At 35.0% G+C, this 23,164-nt stretch overlaps 2 protein-coding genes and 1 pseudogene across 2 annotated transcripts; 1 reads left to right on the top strand and 2 right to left on the bottom strand.

Moving 5' to 3' along the window:
* Window positions 1-729: 729 nt before the first annotated feature.
* LOC143545424 (uncharacterized) lies at window positions 730-5,003 on the bottom strand. Its single transcript, XM_077037327.1, has 4 exons — window positions 4,782-5,003; window positions 2,354-2,661; window positions 2,203-2,259; window positions 730-1,197 (listed from the first exon to the last, which is right to left on the bottom strand). Exons 1-4 carry the CDS (start codon window positions 4,991-4,993, stop codon window positions 773-775), a joined length of 1,002 nt encoding a protein of 333 aa, XP_076893442.1. The 5' UTR covers window positions 4,994-5,003; the 3' UTR covers window positions 730-772.
* A 10,585-nt stretch (window positions 5,004-15,588) lies between these two features.
* LOC143545443 (protein STABILIZED1 pseudogene) lies at window positions 15,589-17,577 on the top strand (annotated as a pseudogene).
* A 3,537-nt stretch (window positions 17,578-21,114) lies between these two features.
* On the bottom strand, window positions 21,115-22,846 carry LOC143545442 (transcription factor bHLH153-like). Its single transcript, XM_077037343.1, has 5 exons — window positions 22,721-22,846; window positions 22,569-22,634; window positions 22,423-22,488; window positions 22,149-22,196; window positions 21,115-21,243 (listed from the first exon to the last, which is right to left on the bottom strand). The coding sequence occupies exons 1-5, from the start codon at window positions 22,817-22,819 to the stop codon at window positions 21,115-21,117; spliced, it is 408 nt and encodes a 135-aa protein (XP_076893458.1). The 5' UTR covers window positions 22,820-22,846.
* Window positions 22,847-23,164: the final 318 nt, after the last annotated feature.

Below are 23,164 nucleotides of genomic sequence, written 5' to 3'. Positions count from 1 at the left end.
TTGCTGCAGAGTCAGATTCCATAGCTGAATCTTCTTCCTGCTTTACTGTTACTTGCTGGCAGTTTCTCAAGACCTGCCTCTCTGCTTCAGTAGGTTCATCATGGACAAGCATGTTGTCCAAAATCTGCATTAAATTAATAAAATAGGAATTAAATTCTATCCACCTTAATATCAAACTTAATGCCTAGGTGGGTTATTTTCAAATGGAGTAGGTTTTCTTTTTTTAATTTCTGGGTTAGTCGCTATCTAAGATAATGGCTTCTGTGTCTTAGAGTTCACAAAACCAAATATATTAGACGAATGTTCTAAATTTTTGTTTTGTAGGCACAGAAGTCACAATCTTAAATAGTGACAAACCCATAAATAAAAGCAAAAAAAATGACCCAATTCTCATCAAGCCATTTGAGACAAGTTACTATACAATTTTATTAGTGAAATATTATGTTAAGTTTACACTTTTGACTTCTATAAATAGCTATAGTGTAAAAATAACATTACAAACTAAATTATTAGAATTATAATCCAAATTTTTGTTTTTAAACAAAGTTGTGTAGAATCTTTAACGCATTTGAACACATTTTGCATCCCAACATTTAACCCATTTAATATGTTTCCTTTTAATCCAATCTTTAAGATTTAACCCATTGACCCTTTAGCGATAGCGCATAACCCAAATCAACCAATATGTGTATGCAAATTACTAAATGGGTCAAAACTACCACCTCTAGACATTCCAGCAAAAACAAAATTGCTAATATCAGATTGTAAAACGTCAATAATAATGAACAGAATGACTTGCCTTTTCACATGAATCTCCACATTGTGACGGATGCTGAGTAACATCAATAGATGATAACGTACCCACCGTGCTTTCGATAATATCAGGTATATGAAAACCCTCATGCTCATACATTTCTAAACCACCCATATCAAACTCTGAGTTGGAAAAAGTAGGGCTATGAACAGCTCGTGTTTGTTCTTCAGAAGGCCCGAGATTGCTTAAATTCTCAGAATAAGGGAACAAATGAGAATTTTCAGAGAACACCAAATCAAGTTGAGATTTTAATTTCTGAACCCTAGAGTGAGCTTGTTCAATCTTGTAAAGCATGTGCTCCACGTCATTATCTTCATCTTCAAAAAATGATAAATGGTTGTGCATGCTGAGACCATGAACATCTGTATTAGGTGTATTTTGTTCTGTGAATGCAATTTTATAACATGGAACAACGTTAGAATCAACCTTAAAAAAAGTTGAATAATATTTTTTTTTCATGAGTAAAAAACATGGGGATTATGATGTTTATGCCAACAAGATGTTCACCTAATGTATCAATTGTCAAGTTTGTATTCTTAAAGTGATACAGCTAGATTGCTTATTACTTTATTAGAACTATCGTTCACCACATTTACAGTACTTACTTAGCAATCAGTTCGGTTACCTATTGCCATAAATTAACTTACTCGCTGCAAAACAATGGTCTAGACTATAGAAGGTTTTTTTAGAATGTAGACAAATTGGCAAATATGCATATAATGATATGTTCACTTTTCTTGTCATGTTATACAGTTGATGCATTGCGGAATTCATATAACATATTTGCTATGTTATCTACATTCTAGAGAAACTTGATACAATAAAGACAGATGCACTAACTTGATATAATACTACTATTTTAAGGTGCTATACTGCTATATTTGATTATAACTATTGTAAGCTAGCATTCTAACTCCCAAAATCACCAAACTTTTGAACAAAATGTATATTCTTATCAAAATTGCTCAACCACAGACAAGCAAAGAATTGTTAACCAAATAGTAGATCCTTTTTTTTGGTAACTTAATGTAAAAGAAAACAAAAGGAAAACTGAGGCATAGATGCCTACCAAATAAAAAGAATACGTAACAATTAAAGAAAACAGATGTGCTGTAATAAAATGGAATCAAGACAAAGAAAATTGCAATAAAGAGATACTAAGCTGCTTGAGTTTTCATGTAAACACTTTTCAGGAAGTAGAAGTTAAAAACTTAATTTAGCCTGAATAAAGTTTTCCTATAATTTGTAATTGCTGCCTAGATAGATGCACAAATTAAGTTTCTTCAATAAAATAGCATCTTATAACAAGTTAATGTCAAACAAAAAGCATAAAGTAATCTTGAAGTACAGAATAAGTAAAGACTTTGGCACTTCCAATATAACTTTACCTGGGTCATCAAACTCATCCAGAACAGAGATTTCCTCTTGATCCGACTTCTTACTTTCTGAAACAAAAGTAATATCCGCACGTCACAAGTCTACTAAAACAAGGGTATAAATGCGTAATACCAAATCATAGCGCAAAAGACAAAAATATACCACTATAGGAAAAGAGAACATGCTGTGACATATACAAGTCAGCATCAGCCATCTCTTCAATTCTGGCCCGTTTCCTCCTTTTCATGAGTTTCCTATGGCGCCTTTTAATATATGGCATTGACCTTGAACTAAACCCTTCTGGAATAGGCTGATTTGATGCCAAATGCTTTGTCATGTTTCGAGCTGCAATCTTTTTGGTATATTTTAATGCTTGTGACTCAAACTGCTTTATCTTTAATTCTGCCCATTTACATCGCCACATTAAAGGCCGTATAAAACTTCTCCAGTGACTTGTCAACCGCTTCTTCCTAATTATAACCAGAACCAAAAGCAACTGCAATATGTCACTACAAGAAACTACACATACAAACAAATAGTTGACACTTGAGTACTTGACACACATTACCTAGATTATGGTTTATTTGTTAATAGGAAACACAAATGTAGCGCAATTTATAATCCAGAATGCAACTATAATCATAACAAGTTAAACTTCACTATTGTAATTAACATCAGTGATTAGTAACTTAAGATATCATAAAAAGCAAAGCATTACACCGCAATCCAACCGAAATAGACTATAGGTTATTAGCTAATATGAAACACAAATGTAGCACAATTTATCATCCAGAATGCGATTATAATCATAATAAGTTAAACACTACAAATGTACTTAACATCAGTAACTACAGATATCATAAAAGCAAAGCATTACAACAGAATCAAACCAAAATAGACTATAGGTTATCAGCTAAATTAGAACATGAATGAAGCGTTACTTATCAAAAGAGTAAACACTCTTTCCTAATTACAACCAGAATCAATAGCAACCGGCACAAACAAATGGTTGACACTTGACACACATTACTTAAAATAATTCAGCTAGATTGTGGTTTGTCAACTGATATGAAACACAAATGTAGCACAATTTATAATACAGAATGCAACTAATATCAATAACTTAAGATATCATAAGAGCAAAGCAATACACCGTAATCAAACCAAAATAAACCAGGTTATCAGCTAATTTAGAGCATGAATTCAGCGTTACTTATCAAAAGAGATTGTCCAAAACAGCATTAATAGTTAACCTGAATGAATCAATTAGGCATTAGCCATCACGTTTACCAAAAGTTATTCAGGTAGACTATCAGTTATCAGCTAATATCATCATCGTACTCAGTAAATCCCACCAACAGCAAAGCTATGGTAGGGTCTGAGGAGGGTAAGATGTAGACAGCCTTACCTCTACCCCGTAGGAATAGAGAGGCTGCTTCCAGTGAGACCCACGGCTCGATAGTAGTTTTGCATCAAGCCTTGGACATAAGGCACATAACACTCAACTATCGGGACACCAGCAGATTGGTGCATGCACCCTTGTCTTTCGGAATCAACGCCACCACTTGATGCTTGATTAACCTTCCGCCACTTTTAACGTTATTTTCACGAGATTAGTAAAATAACGTCAAAATTAGTGTAATTTCTACAGGGTAGAGGTAAGGCAATACACGTAACGTTATTTTCACGAGATCAATCATCAGCAAAATTGAATGTAATTGTAATTGTAATCATAACCGTAACAAGCTAAACACATAGATTGTCCTAAAACAGCATTAATATAAAACCTCATAGAATCCATTACCTATAGCTTAATAAAAACATAATTGCTGAGCTACACAACAAATTGAATATAACCGTAATCAATAACCACAAAAAAACAACAACAATGATATCTAACAACATGACAATAACATACACTATTAATCAATTAACACCTCATAGAATCAATTAGCCATCATATATTACAATCAGTTATCAGCTAAATCGAAACACGAACACTGAACTACATATCAAATTCAACATAATTATAACAAGTTAAACACAGAGATTGTCCAAAAACACATTAATACAAAACCTCATAGAATCAATTAGCTGTATCAACTAGACTATCAGTTATCAGCTAAATCGAAACACAAACACTAAGCTACACATCAAATTAAACACAACCGTAATAAAAAAAAATAAAACACAACTATATATCTAACAACATGACAATAAGTCAGTAACATAAAATATCAATCAATTAACATCTCTATGATCTCCGATTCCACGATCGTACTCAACCGAAGTCTAAATTAAATATAACTGTAATCACAATTCATAATCATAAACAAGTTAAACACAGAGATTGTCCAAAACCGCATTAATATAAAACCTCATATAATCAATTAGCTACATCAATTAGACTATCAGTTATCAGCCAACTCGAAACACGAACACTGAGCTACACATCAATTAAACGTAACAATTACACCTAACAACATGACAATAAGTCAATAACACACAATATCAACCAATCAACACCTTCCGATTCCACGATCATACTCAACGGCAGCCTAAATTTCTTCAAATTAAACTAGAAACAAACCTGACTCGAAGCACAGCACCGAAATCGTCAAACGGAGAGGAGAAACCGTTAACGCCGTTACAGAATTGAGAATCGACTTCAGCGTCACTGACGGTAACGGAATTGGTTAGGTTAGAGGAAGCGGTGTCGGCGAATGAAGTGGAGTAATCGGTTTCGTCCACATCGGGAGGTGTAGGTGTGGGTGCAGGCGGTGGTTCGGTGTGGTTGGGCATTGCGGGTTGGGGTTTGTGAATATTGTGCAGCAGAGAGGAGTTGGAATTGGAGTTGGAGTTGGAGTTGGAGTTGGAGTTGGAGTTGTTGTCTTCCATTTTTTTTGAAAGATGGCGGCTTCATGCATAACATTAACAAACAAACCCTCAAAACACTAGTCACTCTGTGGCAACTTACAATTTTGGGTGGATGCCCCAAAATGTCCTTGGATCAATGCTATGCTAGGTATTTTTTTATTTGGGTGAATAATAATAATAATAATAATAATAATAATAATAATAATAATAAATAAATAATTATTATTATTATTATTATTTCTAGGAGTTTTTTTCAGGTTTGTTCTTTGAATTTCTGGTTTCTCGTGTCGGGTTTCAAAGTTTAATTTTAGACCCGACACCCAACCCAAATCTCTCATGATTTTTTTAGGGTTCGGGTTTTTCCAAGTTAGGTTAATCGGGTTTCGGGTATCTAAGAAAACAAAAAGAAAATAAAAAACTAAAGGAAAGCTACAACACGAAAACTAAAACAGCATATTTATCTTTACTTGTTATGTAAATAATCAAATTATAAATAAATATAACCCGGTAAAGTAACATTTCTTCTATTACGGTTGTTATTAGAAAAGATATATAAACAATAAATAGTCGATCAATTATAATATGTAGATTTGAAACAAGTGGAATGTGTAGAGTGTTTTGTATGCGGTATACCTACATAACTACTAATAAGTTTTAAGATCAAATACATTTTATTCTTAACATGAAAACAGTGAAACCCAATTTGTTGTTATTATTAGGCTTGCTTTTATAATCGTTTGTTGTTATTTTTTGTTCGTATTTGCTGATTTTCGATTATGAGACGTTACAAGTATTTGTTGATTTACTTTTTGTTATTATTATTAAGTTTTTCTCTTATGTTATAATTATTTGTTATTATTTTGTTGCCAATTTTGATTTTTTTGTTGTTATCATTAGGTTTTTCCTTTGTTATTATAAAGCATTTGCTTATTTAGATTGATATTGTTTTTCAAGTTCTCATTTTTGGTAGATTGATATTGTTTCCTACGTTCTCATGTTAAGATTATTTTGTACATGAACCTTCCTCCTAATAATAGTATCATGTTTTTAAAACAAATAGTTTATTTGGGTTTTTCAGGTTGACCCGAAACCTATAAATCAGGCCCAAAAACTAACCCGAATTACTTCGGCTCGGGTTGACCTTTTTTTGGGTTCGGGTTTTTTAGGTTGGATTTTCTCAGGTTGGATTTCAAGTTTTGGGTAAAAGTGAATCCTAGTTATATCTTTTAGGGTGTGAGAAAAGGCTGAATTAATCAAAAGTTAAAACAAAAATAAAAATAAAAATAAATTGACTCATTTCACTTTTGATATTTCTGTCCGTCTATAAAAATAATTTTTTGACTTTATCACTATTAAATTAAAACATTAAAACATGATGTAAACTATTTTGGGACTACATAAAGAAAGTTGGTAGAACTTGTGTGTATAGTGGAATTGTCTTTGCAGTGAAATAAAAGTTTGGTGTCATCACATTATTATACTAATCGGTTATCGGTATGCACCATTGAGACTCACAGGCTGGCCTACGTACATTAACAATTTAACACCTGTGAGCTGTTTGGAGCGTGAGAGGTGCAAATAAGGGGTTCACACCACACGGGTCATGGGTCCCTTCATCTAATTTAGCTTTCTTTTCTTTTTCCTTTTCTTATTATTTCCTTCTGTCATTAAATAATGGAGAATGGTAGGAAACCGGAGAATTATGTATGACATGGGTTTAAGTAATGAAGTTGAATGATGGAGGAAAAAATGAATTAACAAATGATATAGAATGAGAAAATTGTGTATGGCACATAGTCTTCGTATAAATAATTATCGGTAAATAGATCACAATTTGAATTGTTAAACTTAAAACCGAGTTTCTCAAGTAATGAAAATAATAATATCTTTTTTAATAAAAGATCGGTTGGGTTATGATATTGGGATAATCCGCCCCATTTTATAATACGAATTTGATTTTGTATTCTTGTAAAATATGATAGTATATAATAATTGCTTATTTTTATGGTTTGGTGTAGCGATGTAAGCAAACCGGATGTCGGACTGTTCGTTCGGTGGAAAGTTCATTTATATTAACGATTTAGACACGGACAAAAAAAATTGTTCGGTAAGCTTAATAGACGAACACGGATAAAGGTCGGTTTCGTTCAATAGCGTGAACGTCCGATAACATCCGTTCGATTACGTCCGGTAATGTCTGTTTAATAGTGTTATGTATATTGAAATTCTTGACGAATGAATAATTTGAAGCTTGTTTCTCATGAAACACTAGAAGTTTGTGAATTTTGAACACCAAAACACTATTTGGGCATGATTAGTGTTTGGTTAATACGTTAAGTGTTAAGTATTTTTGGATATCATGTGGTGTAATGTTCATTAGTGCTTAAGTAGTTTGATATGTTTATGTTTGTTTGTCCATTAACGTTCATTAGTGTCCATTAGTGTTTGTTTGCCTATTAGTGTGTGACATTCGTGACAAAACCGGATACGCCTCTGTATTCAGAAATCAAATAATCGTTTAACTGCTTATTGCGTAACGAACGAACGATTAACCGAACGGGTCGGTTTATGACCCAGATATCCCGGGGGGCCATATATAAGTGATATATGTTTAATATAAGCTAAAATATTAGTTTTATGGCCTTAGTTCGATAGCAAACAAGTTAAACGAAAATATGCTCGTTTAACTACCCGCTTTAGATTTAAACGCGAAAGATAGTTGCAAACCAAGTATTGTATCATCCGTTAAGCCAAAAAAGACTTACCAAACACTTATTTGAAATGTTTTAAGCGATCCGTGAAAATATTTTCGATTTTTACAAACGTATAGTATGTTTTTATAAATTTACACAAAAATGGCCGAAAAACGCTCGTTTTTGCATTGTTGGTCGTACCCGATATATTTTCTAGCCAAAAACCAAACCCGAAATAAATTTGGACTCGGAATTTCACATTCGAGCACATAAATCGAGAATAGTGGGTCAAATGGGCCCAAAAGGGGGCCCAACAAGCCTAGCTCGCCAACTTGGACCAAACCCCTTTCTTTATTATTATTTGGTTTCCTTATTTTTAAGTAAACCATGAGAATTTTCCAAGTTGTTCCAGAACTGATACAAGCTCTCCCTGTTGCTCTTTCACATATCAACAAAACCCTAAGATGATTATACTTATTTTGATCATTTAAACTTTGTTTAATCATGTTTAATCTCATTTAACATAGTATGATTGCTAAAAATCATTCCTAACCATGTAAAAATCCTAAAAATGGTCCAATAACATGTTTTGATCATACACATGGTTAGAAACCTGGGTTGATAGTTTTTTGGCCATAAACACAAATTAAAGGGTTTAAACGGCATTTTGACGGTTAAAAAGTTCGGTTTTGTACCCTAACCGAAACCCTAAGTTAAGGGGCTGTTTGGTTGATGAAACTTGCTTGGTTTGTGATATAGGACTTGTATCTAGCCTGTAAAGAAGCACAAGAGCTTGAAACCTTGATTAGAAAGGAGAAATCGAGCCAAACCCGCTAAGGTAATACCGAAACACTCGTTTACGTGCTGTTTAGGTTAAGGTTGTGATGTGTATATTTTTAGGTCTTGAAATTTTTCAGGGACCATATCATTGAGTCCCTGTTCAAATTTGGATATTTTTCGACCATCCGAGAATATTTGGCTAATTTATTATCGAATTGGGACGTTTATTTGGGAAAAATAGTTAAAATACTTGAAAAATTATGAACTTTTGTGGAGAACTCAAATTTGGTATATTTTGATCACATATGAAATTTGGGAGCATTTAGAAAAGTCTAATGGTGTTTTGTGCATATACGTTCGTATGAACTTTTATAGCCGAATTTGGGCCGAAAAGAAATATTGAACAAGCTTGTTACATTCTGGAATTGAAACATATGGTTTTGGGATATAATTTCCAAGATTTTTTTTTGAATTTTTGGAAATCGTTTGAGATAAACGGACGATTTTCAGGCTAAATATAGCTGATAAAATGAATTTTTATAAATTAATAAATCAGTAATTAATTCCAGAAATATTTTTATAAGAATCTAAATATTTTATTTGATAAGTGACTAAATTTTCATAATTTAATGATTAATAGTTAATTAATTATGCTAATTGGAAGATTAAACAAATTCAATTTTAATAAAAACCGGCAAGTTCGTGATTAACGAAATTGCGGGAATAACAAAACACCAAGAGTGATCAAAAATCATATTTTTGGATTAATTAAGTAAAAACGAACTTTTTATGAGAAACCTGGTCAATCTAGATAGATTGTGCGCGTTTCTTCTCAAATCAAACTGAATAAACGGAAACGGACCCCGTAGCGAATCCGGAACCCCAATGGGTGATCTTTCTTTATAAGTTAATCATTTTATCGACCAACGCATTTACCCAAGCTTACTTCCCCATAACTGTTTTCTGAACAACTTGGCCTAGCTGGGAAAACGGGGAAACTGAGCCAAATTCGATTTTTAATATTAGACATTAAACAACATCATAACCTAAGTCTATTAACACTTTCTGGGCGTTCTAGCTATACCCAGATTAGATATACAGCCCGGTTTAGTATTGAGATTATAATAATATTAAAATATTAATATTATTATAATATTAATTAAAGGGACCAGTGATTACGAGTCGAGCAAATCCTGAACTGCCGCACTACTGATTACTTATTAAACCGTGAGTTTCATGACCCAACTTTTAAACTGCTTTTACGAATTTTTGGGGTGAAAAACATGTTGATACATATCTATATATACTTGGAATTGTTTGATGATGAGAGTAAACTAAGTGCTAACACACGAAAGTCCCCACGAACACAGTGATTAACTTCGAGCCGGTGGCTTGTGAATAATACTATTGGTTTGACAAACCCAGGCGGGGCCAGCACGGTTTGCTGAGACATTATCCCGTTTGCATATGACCATAATTATACAAACACGCTATGTAGTGTTAGACATAGCTACTCGGGGCATGTTGTGGGCGAAAAGGGGGCCACAGTTGTTGATTGAGCGTGGGAATGGAGGCACGCAGCACGAACAGTCAAGGCTTCACTGTAGCTTAGCATAATTACATCATACACATACAAACAAACGTACTTGCGAACGTACATACATACATACTTGCGTATTTACAAACTGTGATTGTTGTACGCATAACTGATTTCTTGAAACTCGTGAAACGCACCTACTATTTGTAGTTGACCCGTTTTAACATGTTTTTCAGGTACCGGATTGGATTAGAAAATCAATGTCCTACGTGTTTGACTAGCGATCAATGCTGGGTGAATTGATGCAAGTATGCTAGTAAGAAGTAAAGTCGCTTACGGACTGGATTTAGTATGTATCACCTAGTTGTAAATAAAGTTAGATCGATGTAAAATATTGTAAATTAGTTTGTATTATTCTTTATAAACAATGTGGTTGATACCAGAGGTGTCTGTTACATTTTCGTTTTACGCTTCCGCAAATCGCTTAACGGGGTGTGACATAGTGTTTGTTAGTGTTCGGCTGTCCATTATTGTCCGTTAGCGTTCGTTCACAATACTAACGAACGAACACAAACGGACATGGACTAACTTAATTTCTTAATAAACTGACATGAACACGGATTTTCATTCGGTAGTGGTATGGCCATCAAACGCCGATTATAGCTTGTGGTTGATACAATATATAGTATTTGTAGGTAGGGGGTATAACAATCAAATTTAGATTATAGCTTGTGGTCGATATATAGCTAGGATTTGTAGATAGGGGTACAACTAGAGGTGCACAAATCGGTTTTTTTAAAAAAACCGGTTCGGTTATTAACCGGACCGGTTTTTTTGGCCCGGAAAAAAACCGGTTCGGTTAATAACCGGACCGGTTAATAACCGGTTTTTGTCTGTCAAAACCCTAACCGGTCTAACTGGTTAGGACCGGTTTAGAAACCGGTTAGAACCGGTTAATAAACCGGTTTTTTATTAACCGGTTTTTTAATAACCGGTTTTTAGGTTAACCGGTTTTCTTTTTTTTTTTTTTTAATAACCATTATTTTTTCACAGTATAAACAAACCGGTAACTACAAGGCAAAACGGACTGACCGAAGCCATTCTTTGCTTTCGTTGTTAGGGTTCTTTGCTTGGAAGATGAGTATGAGTGTGTGTTGGTGAATGTGTTTTCAACAAACCAAAGATTAAAAACACATAACTTTCATTTATAGTTTTTACATTAAAAATACAAACATTAAATCGTTATCGCATATTCGTAACTCAAAAATACAAACACATAACTAATTTTCTTCGCTACCCGATCCCGAGCTATTTCTTAGGTAATCGTCGTACGCGGCTTCTTCATCGGTCATTGGTTGAGTGTGTCCTTCATTGACCTCGTCTTCATACAAGCCCGCTTCATACTCCATTTCCCCCTCGAGTGAGCGTTGATGTTGTGCCCTATCTAAAGAGTCCAAGTAATCCTTGTAGCAAATCGACATCTCTATAGCTGGTGGAGTGAGTCGAGTCCTCCTAATCGATAATATGTGCAATGCATCGGCTATGAAAAAACGCTCCATCACAAATAGGTTTATACTTTAATTTTAAATGGCCAACCGCGGCCGTATTGTTGGACGCGTTATCAAACGAAATTGAAAAGATTTTATGTTCAATCTTGTATTGTCGAATGACTTTATCCAAGATTTTAAAAATATTTCTACCCGTGTGCGGGTAATCAAACAATAGAAACGCAACGGTTCGTTTCATCATTTGCCACGACTCGGGGTCAACCCAATGAGCCGTCACACAAATGTATGAGTCGGGCGAACCATGAGGTGCCGACCACACATCCGTTGTTAAGTTTACACCAGTTTGTAAGTTTGAAAAGTATGAAATTAGTTCGGGCATATAGCCGTTATACAACGTTCAAAAACCGGTTTTTAACCGGTTAACCGGTTATGAAAAAACCGGTTAACCGGTTTTTTCACAACGGTCAAAAACCGGTTTTATTTATAAACCGGTTAACCGGTGAGAAACCGGTTATTAAAAAAACCGGTTTTTTCAATAACCGGTTCGTTAACCGGTTTTGGATCTAAAACTTGTAACCGAAATACGAACCGGCGGTTTGTAAACCGGTCAAACCGGTTTTTAAAAAACCGGTTTTCGTAAAAACCGGTTTCCGGTTTAAACCGGCAAACCGGTTCCCCAACCGGTTTTTTTGACCATCTCTAGGTACAACCATTAAATGTTCTCCATGAGTTCTCTGTTTCCTTGAAAAAGACGCTTAGCCTACATTGTAGGGCTATAAATGCCTACAATAAATGAACCGAGCGGACAAAAATAAGGCTTTGTTCATGTTCGTTCATTAAGGAAATGAATATGTTCAAGAACGGTTCGCGAACACAAATAAATTCGACAGGGCCTAGAGATTGAGACCGATATATTAATCAATATGAATAATGAAAGCATGTAAACGAATCGAACGAACACGAACAAATGCATGCTCGTGTTCGTTCATTTAATTTTAAATGATCACGAACACTTAATTGAACAAATATGAATGTTCATATTCATTTTTTTAATGAACATTTGTGTTCGTTTATTTAAAATCTAAACAAACATAACTAAGCAAAGATAAATGAGCATAAATGAACACATATGAACAAATATAAATTAACACAAACAAATATAAACGAACATAAATGAAAACACTTAAATGAACACAACTTAACAAATATAAAACCTTTAAGTAGAAAATTCATCCAGATATTATTTAATTATGTTTTATTAATACATACATGAACATAAATAAACAAATATAAACGAATACAGATAAACGAACATAAACGGACGTTCATGAATATATTTGAATGAACAAACCATGTGTTCGTGTTCATTCGCTTAATTAAACGGCCACAAATTTTTTGTTCATGTTCGTTCGTTTATTAAATAAACGAACTTTTCGTCGAACGATTCACGAACAATTCACCGAACGCTCGGTACGTTTACAGGCCTAGCCTACAGAAATTGTTCGGGATATTTTAAAAGATGAAGAAGCCTCTTTAGCAATGAAAAAAAACTGCCTTTATCAATGCTACTTTCCCGATCTTTTCCCACCTTAAATGGCCCAAATATACAACGACCCAATTTTGTATGTTTTGCCACCTAAGTAAGTAGTTTGCATATAAGTTTGCAATTTCAATCAATCAATCATGCCCAGTAAAATCCCACCGACAGCAAAGCTATAAGTAGGGTCTGGGGAGGGTGGGATGTAGGCACACCGTACCTCCATCCAAAGGAATGAAGAGGTGGCTTCCAGAGAGACCCTCGGCTCTAAGTACATGTGTATGAAGCAAAATAAAGGAAATCAAAGTTTAACAGTTATATACAAACTACTACTAATTATAATAATATTAATAATAAGATCACAGTTTAACAGCTATATAAAAGCTAATAATAATAATAATAATATATGTAAGGGAAATACCATTATGGTATGCGACCTAAATAAGTTAAGTCTAAGCCCTAAGGTATTCAATTCTCTCTAAAAATCCTTAACTTTAATTCTACTTCTCCACGAATTCCTATCCTCAACCATGTCCTCGGAAAGGTTTTGGTCTATCAAATCATGCCTAATCCTCTCATCCCAAGTCAATTTCAGTCGTCCTCTACGCCTCCTCCCCTCTATAGTAATGTTTTCTACGGATCTAACAGGATTCGTCGTCTGTCTTCTCTTTACATGTCCAAACCATCTCAATCTCCACTCTCTTATCTTGTCTGCTATGTTCGCCACCCCTAATCTCTCTCGAAACACAACGTTTCTTATTCGGTCTAGCCTTGTGTGCCCACACATCCAACGTAGCATTCTCATTTCTGCTACCTCCATCTTCCGCACTTGTGCCTTCTTGATGGCCCAACACTCTGTTCCATATAGCATTGTAGGTCTAACTGCCACCCTATAGAATTTTCCCTTTAGTTTAGTCGGGAAACTCTTGTCGCACAATATACCTGTGGCTGCTTTCCATCTACACCATCCTACCTGAACTCGGTGGGTGACATCACTGTCTTTCATCTCTCTTTCCATCTGCATATTGCTTCGTACAATTGTAGGCCTTGTGTAATGCGTTTTTAACTTCGTATCTTAGCCTCTCTATCTTTATGCAATACTTCAACTACTACTACTTAAGTTACGCAAACAACCAAACAAGTTTTTAACATGGGACAAATCGATATCATAACGAAGTAAACCAATACCGTCGGACTTCCTGTTGCATCCCCCACCACAACGCACGGATTTAAAGTTATACATACAGTTGGGCCATTAAAGCATTATTCGCCAAACAAGATTACCAAAACATCATTCGGTCATTTTTAATATTAAAATGATACATGATATGCTTGTATGTAATTAGGTAATATTTGTTGCACAGAATTACCAAAACACTACTCGATCATTTCAAGACTTATCGGACAAGTAACATAACTTATTACTTATTGTTAGACTAACATACGTATTCCAAACCGGATAAACGACTGAAATGCATATCCTAACTGGATAGCAATAACATAACTCATTACCTTGTCTCTTGTAATCGGTTATATTTCTATCAGGTCTTGTTTCATCCTCTCTAGTTTCTTACTAGTTAAAGTTTTTTAATTGTAATATAATTCTTGCCGTTAAAGCGGATAAACATAACCAAAACTAGTTATTATCTAATAACCACACCACATAAGTGGTGCACAAAAACCTGAACTTTGAACCAAACCCGAAAAAAAAAAACTAGGAACCAAGTTTTTTATATACGAGTTTTACTACCCGAACCCGTAGGGTATGGATAGGGTATACATTTCAGTACCAAACCCGGAACGGCGGAACATGACCCGATTTGTATCCAGTAATGCCTAACAACTGAAACTGGTTCCATACCCAGAACTGAGTTTTTAAAATGCCTGAAAAATACCCGAAAAATACAAATCCTTAAAAAGCTCAATCTATACACGAAATACACCTGAAACTATGGGTCAATACCAGAAAGTAGGGTTACCCGGTTTTAGAATACCTGTTACCTGATTCCATATCCAACCGAGCCCGGTGCATAGGGTACAGTTGTAAGAGACAATACATGAACCCGAACCCGAACCCGACCCAGGTATGACCAAACTCGATTTTCCAATAGCTTTATATACTCAAACCCGGTTCCATACGCGAAATTGGTATTATAAAAACCTGATTGGTGCACCACCACATATCTTCTACTCCAAGTAAACTTGTATCCCAAGGCTCCTACTGGCCGGTTCGAAATTAGGTCAACAAAAAATTCAAGTTTTACACCGACTACTTATTCGACAATATAAAAGCATCCATAACATAACATTATTATTATTATTATTATTATTTCAATATATTCCATCAACCTCCAAGCCGGCAGTTATTTTCTCCCAGACTCTCATTCCGTCATATTCATTCACTAATCTAGGGTTACATATATTCATATCTCTGATTCAAATCAGTTTCCGTATTATTCGTAATCATGCAACCGCCTCCTAATTACGTTGCCGGATTAGGCCGTGGTGCGTCCGGTTTCACCACTCGTTCTGATATCGGTCCTGATAATAATAATAATAATAATAAGTTTGAAGGTAATGATGAAGGATTGTTTGATTCTGTTGAATATGATGAGGAAGAAGAAGAGGCCGATGCTGTGTGGGATGAGATCGATAGGATTATGGATTCGAGACGGAAAGATAGGCGAGAGGCTAGGTTAAAAGCGGATATCGAGAATTATAGAGAAATAAACCCTAGGATTACTGAACAGTTTGCTGGTGACAAGCGGAAGTTGAAGACATTATCTGATTCCGAATGGGATAGTATACCTAGGGTATGATGATGAGAATAAAAGTATGGTTTTGAGAAAGGCTCTTGAAAACATACCAGATTCTGTTAGGTTATGGAAAGCGGTTGTGGAACTTGGTGATGAAGATGATGCAAAGCTTTTGCTTCAGAGAGCTGTGGAATGTTGCCCGTTGCATGTGGAATTCTGGCTTGCTTTAGCTAGATTGGACAACTATGATGCAGCTAAGAAGGTGTTGAATAAGGCTAGAGATAATCTTTCTAAAGAACCAGCAATTTGGATCGCTGCAGCTAAACTAGAAGAAGCTTCTGGAAACGCATCTATGGTTGGGAAGATAATAGAAAGGGCTATTAGGATGTTACTGAGAGATGGGGTGGAGATTGACCGGGAAACTTGGATGAAAGAGGCTGAAGCTTCTGAGCGGGCCGGTTCAGTGGTGACATGTGATGCAATTATTAATAACACAATTGGGATTGGAGTCGAAGACAAGGACCGTAAGGCAACATGGGTTGCTGATGCAATCACTGCATTTAAGTTAAAGAAGAGTGTATGGCTAAAAGCAGCACAATTTGAGAAGGCTCATGGCACTCATGAGTCACTTGATGCTCTGCTTTGTAAAGCGGTTACATACACACCACAAGCTGAGGTGTTATGGTTGATGAGTGCTAAAGAGAAATGGCTTGCTGGTGATGTGCCTGCAGCAAGAAACATTCTTCAAGAGGCGTATGCTGCAATTCCCGAATCTGAGGAAATCTGGCTTGCTGCGTTTAAGCTGGAGTTTGAGAATAACGAGCCAGAACGGGCCAGAATGCTTCTGGCTAAAGCTCGTGAACGGGGTGGGACTGAGTGAGTGTGGATGAAGTCTGCAATCGTTGAGAGAGAACTCGGGAATAGTTCAGAAGAAAGGAGGCTGCTTGATGAAGGGTTAAGATTATTTCCTTCGTTTTTCAAACTATGGTTAATGCTCGGTCAGCTTGAAGAAAGACTCGGTTGTTTACCACAAGCAAAGCACGTGTATGATTTGGGTTTAAAGCAGTGCCCAGATTCTACTCCGTTATGGCTCTCACTTGCAAATCTTGAGGAGAGAATGTCGGGATTGAGTAAGGTTAGAGCCGTGCTCACGATGGCTAGAAAACGGAACCCGCGCAACCCTGAACTATGGCTGGCTGCTGTTCGAGCTGAGTCAAAACACAGGTCTGAAAAAGAAGCTGATATTTTGATGGCGAAGGCGTTACAAGAATGCCTAGTGGTATATTATGGGCTGCTGCTATTGAAAAGGCTCCAAGATCACGGAGGAAAATTAAGAGCATTGATGCTTATAAGAAATGTGGACATGATCCTCATGTAATGGCTGCAATTGGGAAGCTGTTTTGGCATGATAGGAAGGTGGACAATGCACGTGATTGGTTGAACTGGGCGGTTACAGTTGCACCGGATGTTGGGGACTTTTGGGCTTTGGTTTATAAATTTGAACTGCAGCATGGGACTGAGGATCAGCAGATGGAGGTTTTGAGGAATTGTGTTGCTGCAGAGCCTAAACATGGTGAAAAGTGGCAGCCTGTATCGAAAGCAGTTGAGAGTTCGCATCTGTCAGTAGAAGCTATATTGAAGAAAGTAGTTGTTAAACTTTGAAAGGAAGATAAAGCTGCAGAAGACAACAAAGATTAGTAATCTCTATTTTGACTCTTTTTTTCTAGTTGGTTATGTTTCTGTTATGTTGACTTTATTGCTTGAACGCATTTCTTTTCTACTTGGGAGTCTATTATAATTGTCTTATGTTCTTGGAAATTGTTATGCATAGGGTCTGTGTCCCATAATATTATTGATTTAACTGTGTTGCAGATGACATGGAGCCATGGACTCAAGGCTGCTTGCATGAGAATATAAGCTTTCAGGCTTTGACATTGTTGATAACGTAAGTTTTATTTTTAACTGTTTGTGATTCATGAGTTCTGTAGAGCTTTTGCATGATTGCGATTATATTACAAGATAGTAATTTTGTCACAAATTAACAATTAAACCAGATGTGTTAATCCTTCGATCAGAACATATGGGATCATAACTCTAGTTGAATTTTTGAAGCAGTTTTTAGTTAAAGAAAAGGATAAAAAATTAAGAAAAATGTTTAAAATGGAAACTGGTCAAAAAGGTTGAAGGTCACCCAAAGTGTATGCACAATGCATAAAATCTCATAAAACCCTTTTATTGATTGTTGGCTTTTAATCATATTCACAACATCAGTTGCTTAGAAAGTTCGTAACAGAAGATCTTGTGGGCCAGCACTCAAATCTATTTTGATCATGCTGAAAAAATAATCCAAATGCTTCCTTTTTATGTAATATCTATTTCAATTTCTTTCATAGTAGCTATATCAGTATATATCTGTGTTTTGGAATTTTTTTCATGTTACAACTGTTAGGAGCCACCAAAATCTATATAAATATTCTTTTCTTGGCTTGTGTTTATGTTCATCTTTCCAGATTTTTTTCGTCTTTACTTTCTGGGTTGTGTTTATGATATTTGTAACAATAAAAAAACAGGGATGCGACGTATTTGATCTTCATGACTATTGTTGGTACTTCCTATTTCCTAAGCTTCATTCCTAATCTTCATGTTACTACTAAGGGCCAGCAGTTTCCGACACGACAAGAACACGGTACGAAAATATTAATGTTTGGGCCGACTCCTTTATTAAGCACTAAACCCGGACACAATCCACTTAATGAATGGGTTGACTGAACACAATCTTTTTTTAATAAGTACTCGGGTAAGGGTTTTTTAAAAGTTCGTATTCAGATTTTAGATATTATATAAAACTTAAAATTAAAAGTTTGATTATGTTCCATCATTTTCAGAAATTAATTATGCTAAGTTTTCTTCATGAACTATTGGCACATGGGTTTCTTCCTTTTAAGTTTTCGAAACCTGTTTAACTAACCCAAAGGGCGTCCCTAGGTATATATCTAACCATTCTATTACATATTTTTTGGTCCTTTTTTTTAATGTAACTTTGGAAATGGAGGAGGAAACACTGACGTGAAAAGTTACGTTCAATTTTTTTTTTATTTGTACTCATTTATGGATTGTGTTTTCGTATTATGTTGCTTTATTTTTTGGTCCGTTGAAATTTTGTGTCTCCTAATTAGTGGCGGAACCTATTGGAATCTTTTTCTAAAACAACTCACTTTGACCCGACGCCATTTTAGCTAGAACCTCTTTGACCTGAACCAAAATAATGTATTTTTAGAGCAATTCGTTTTAACCCGAAGTCATTTTGCTCAAAATGGACTAGTTCGTTGTTTTAGTTATTTGTTTTATCTACTCATTTGACCCTTTAGAGGTAAAGATCAACCTGAATCGACCCATTTGTAAATGGGTCGAAATTTCCATCTCAGCTGCTTATGCACACTGTTGATGTCGATGTTATTCGATGCCAAGTTTACAACTGGAAGCGTGAGCACGCACTTGAATTATTGAGGGAGAAGTTGAAGCGGACATCAGCAGTTTGATTGGGTCAGTTGCAGTTAGGTTTGTTCTTATTCTTGACACAAACTGAACCCCTTCATGCAATACCTCAGTTTCAAATATTTGCTGATTTTATATTTTTTGCAACATGTAAAACAGTTGGTTGTTAGGAACATAATTGCAGAAGGGAAAACAAGAACATTGGGGGAAAACATAATAGCATAGCAAACTTGTGTATCCTCTATTTGTAATATTTGAAAAGTACAGCTAATGATCAGTGGCCGAACCCGCCTAGGACCCGGACCAAGTAATCAAGTATACAAAGTTGGGTTGGTCGCGGGTCTGGCATTACCATTAAACGGATACAAGTCCGGTTTGTTTTGGTGAGTAAGACCCGTTGCACGCCCCTATGGGTTAAAAGGTTTTTACATAAAACAAATACATTTAACTTTTTTAGTCACTTTTTTTGTTAGTTTTTTTTATATATTTTAAGCACTTTCAATCACTTTTTTTAGTTTATTTTTTATATATTCTGATAAAAAAATACCAAGAACTTACCTCCTTCGTTAGCATACAACATGAAAAACATGAAATTATATGGCATAGGCTTTGATTTGATGCTACTTGATGAGGCTAGTAATATAATTACACTTTTTTATGTTCATATATTATGATGAATGAACAAAGATGACGAGGTTCAAAACAAAATCATTGTATATTTTGGAACTGATGCCGCATTTAGGGCTGTAAACGAACCGAACGAACACGAACAAGACCTTGTTCATGTTCGTTCGTTAAGAAAATAATGTGTTCACGAACACTTACCGAACGAGATTTTATGTTCGTGTTCGTTCATTAAGGAAATTAATGTGTTCACGAACACAAATAAAATCGGCAAAGCCTAGAGATTGAGACTGATGTATTCATCAATGTGAATAATGAAAGCTTGTAAACGAATCGAATGAACGCGAACAAGGGCATGTTCGTGTTCGTTCATTTAACTTTAAAAGAACACAGACACTTAATCATACAAATATTTATGTTCATGTTCGTTTTTTTAAAAATGGACATTTGTGTTCGTTTGTTTAAAATCTAAACAACATAACTGAACAAAGATAAACGAACATGTATGAACAAATGTAAATGAACACAAATATAAACGAACATAAATGAAAACACTTAAATGAACATAAATTAACAAATATAAAACTTTTAAACAGATGACCTACCAAGATAATATTTAACTAGTTTCTATAGTATATAAATGAACATAAATAAGCAGACATAAATGAACGTAAATGAACGAACGGAACATGTGTTCATGTTCGTTCGTTTAATTAAACGAACACAATTTTTTTGTTCATGTTCGTTCGTTTATTAAATAAACGAACATAAACGAACTTCCTGCCGAACGGTTCACGAAAGTTCACCGAACGTTCGGTTCGTTTACAGGCATAGCCGCATTTATTGTACATCATCGTCTCCTTAATCTCAAGAGGTGATTTGTCAGGAAACCCTATGCACCTACTAATAGAAACTTTTATGATAATAATGTGCTTCTCATTACTCATATATGCATTTTATTATCCTTCCAATTTCATGCATCATTTATATATTAACCTCCAAGAATAAATACATTCCCTATAGCTCAATAACTTATTATATCCTAGATGCTTTACTATATGCATTTAATATTTATGAATATTCCTACCACCAACTGCCCAACTCTTCCATAATGCCCTATGATTTGGGGGAAGGGGTCTTGATTGGGGCCCAGATATCTGCTCCATTGCTGACAGCTACTCCGGCTGTATACGAAACCGGAACTAAACACAACCCTTTATCTTTCAAGTTATATAAATCCAAATCCTACAAATAGCCATACACCACATACCAGTTATAATACTAATGCGAGGTGGCAAAACAGGCAGGTCAAACATGTAGGATAACAGGTAAAAACGGGTTTACCAGTCAAACTATTTTGTCGATTATTTTAAAACTTTTAAAGAACTAATGTAACTATATCATCAAAAAACAGACTTAAGTTCTTTAAATTTGAATGTAAGCTATGTGACCACCTGGTTGACCAGTTTAACTCGTTTTGTTTTAATTTATGGCGCGCTCGTTTCACAGAATAGAGTGGATTGGAATTGGAATTTACATAGGATTTGAAATCCAATTTCATTATTGATGTGTTCGTTTGATAAATGTGAATTGTAATCTATCACCACAAATGAATTGAAATCGTTTTTTTTAACGAGGACAACGACGGAAACATTTTAGTTCTTTTAGATTTTTTTATTTATATTTTGCGATATGATTTTTTTATTATCTTTTTTGAGTTTTTTTAAAAGTTTTCTATCAAGATCAAAAACCCCTCAAAAAATATTCATAAATAATAATAAAAAATTCATAATTCAAAATATAAATCAAAAACAAAAAAAGTAACAAAAAAAACTAAAATGCTTTATTCGTTGTTCTCGTTCCAAAAAAAAAATAAATAATAAAAAAAATAAAAAAAAACCTCGAGAAAAGATTCTTAATGAATTTACTTGAATTCCTCCACATTTTGGAAGGAATTGGAATTCCTCTATTTAAAGGAATCCAATTCTTTGAACCGAACACACCAAAATGGAATTAAGATTCCAATTCCAATGAAACGATCACGCCATGTCATGGGATTTGAATTCCCACGAATTCTGTGAAACGAACACGCACTTAATTCTTTTTCATTCTATTTTATCAATCAGGCATGTCATCAAGTGGGCTCTCACCTGAGACTGAGCAGTTGGGTTGCTATGAAGATAAGGAGCACTTGACACCTGAAACAAAATACAAAAAGTTAACAAAGGTAAGTCGTGTGACACACATCCAATCATGTTTTGATCATGTCCATTAGTAAATTTTACAAAATATTAATGGAATTGATCAACGACAAAATTGCAATATTTTTCAAAAATTGTCTATTCAAACTGTTGCATTTCTAGAGAGAACATGTGGGCATGTGTTTATAATAAATGACAGTAGGTGATATAAGAGGTGGAAAACCTTGACTTGGTCATGAAGAAAGTGTATGTACTCTATTGCTTCAAGAAGCACCGAAGCCGTATCCGTCTGCAATTAGAAAAACAATATATAGATGACTAGTTATGCATCTTATTTACGCATGTGCGATTAATATTCAATGTACGTACCTTGCCATATGGTGAGACAAGCTGTTGAAGGGCTGCTATCCTCTCACCAACCTTCTCTTTTCTTTCCTATTAACAATGCCAAAAACAATGTTACAATAATTTTTGTGTAAATCATATTTTAGACCGTAAATTAAAGTAAGCGAATGTGAAACCTTTGGGGAAATGGATAAACCAGCCTTTTGCCTTTTTGGTGTCAAAGAAGCAAGACTCCCTTGCTCAAAAGATGGAGGACTCCAGTTATGCTCCATCATTTTAATCACTCGCTCTATTCCTTTTGTGTCTACAGATTACAAGTATTAACTGTCGTAAACTGGAAACAAAATGTATAAAATGTCATAACAGATTTGGTTCAGCAACAGTCTTATTTGCAAGAGTACTGAAGTGTCTTAACATTGCTACTTGGATAAGGATGACACAAAAAAAATAATTTTTCAACCTCTGAGTTCCCTTCTGTAATAGAATTCAAATGTTTGAAGTAAGGGCCACGCATAAACAGGTTCATGTCTATCTTGTAGCTCGTTTAGTCGAACCCATCATACACCAAGCACGCTCAAATTCTAACTAAATGTTAATATAATAAATGGTTATGCCATAAA

Source organism: Bidens hawaiensis, unplaced genomic scaffold, assembly GCF_021521415.1.
Source record: "Bidens hawaiensis isolate Kalapana, Puna unplaced genomic scaffold, B.hawaiensis_p1.1 tig00013977_1, whole genome shotgun sequence".
Classification (NCBI taxonomy): domain Eukaryota; kingdom Viridiplantae; phylum Streptophyta; class Magnoliopsida; order Asterales; family Asteraceae; genus Bidens; species Bidens hawaiensis.
Note: the sequence above shows the minus strand (reverse complement) of the source record. Positions and strands in the feature narration are given on the sequence as shown.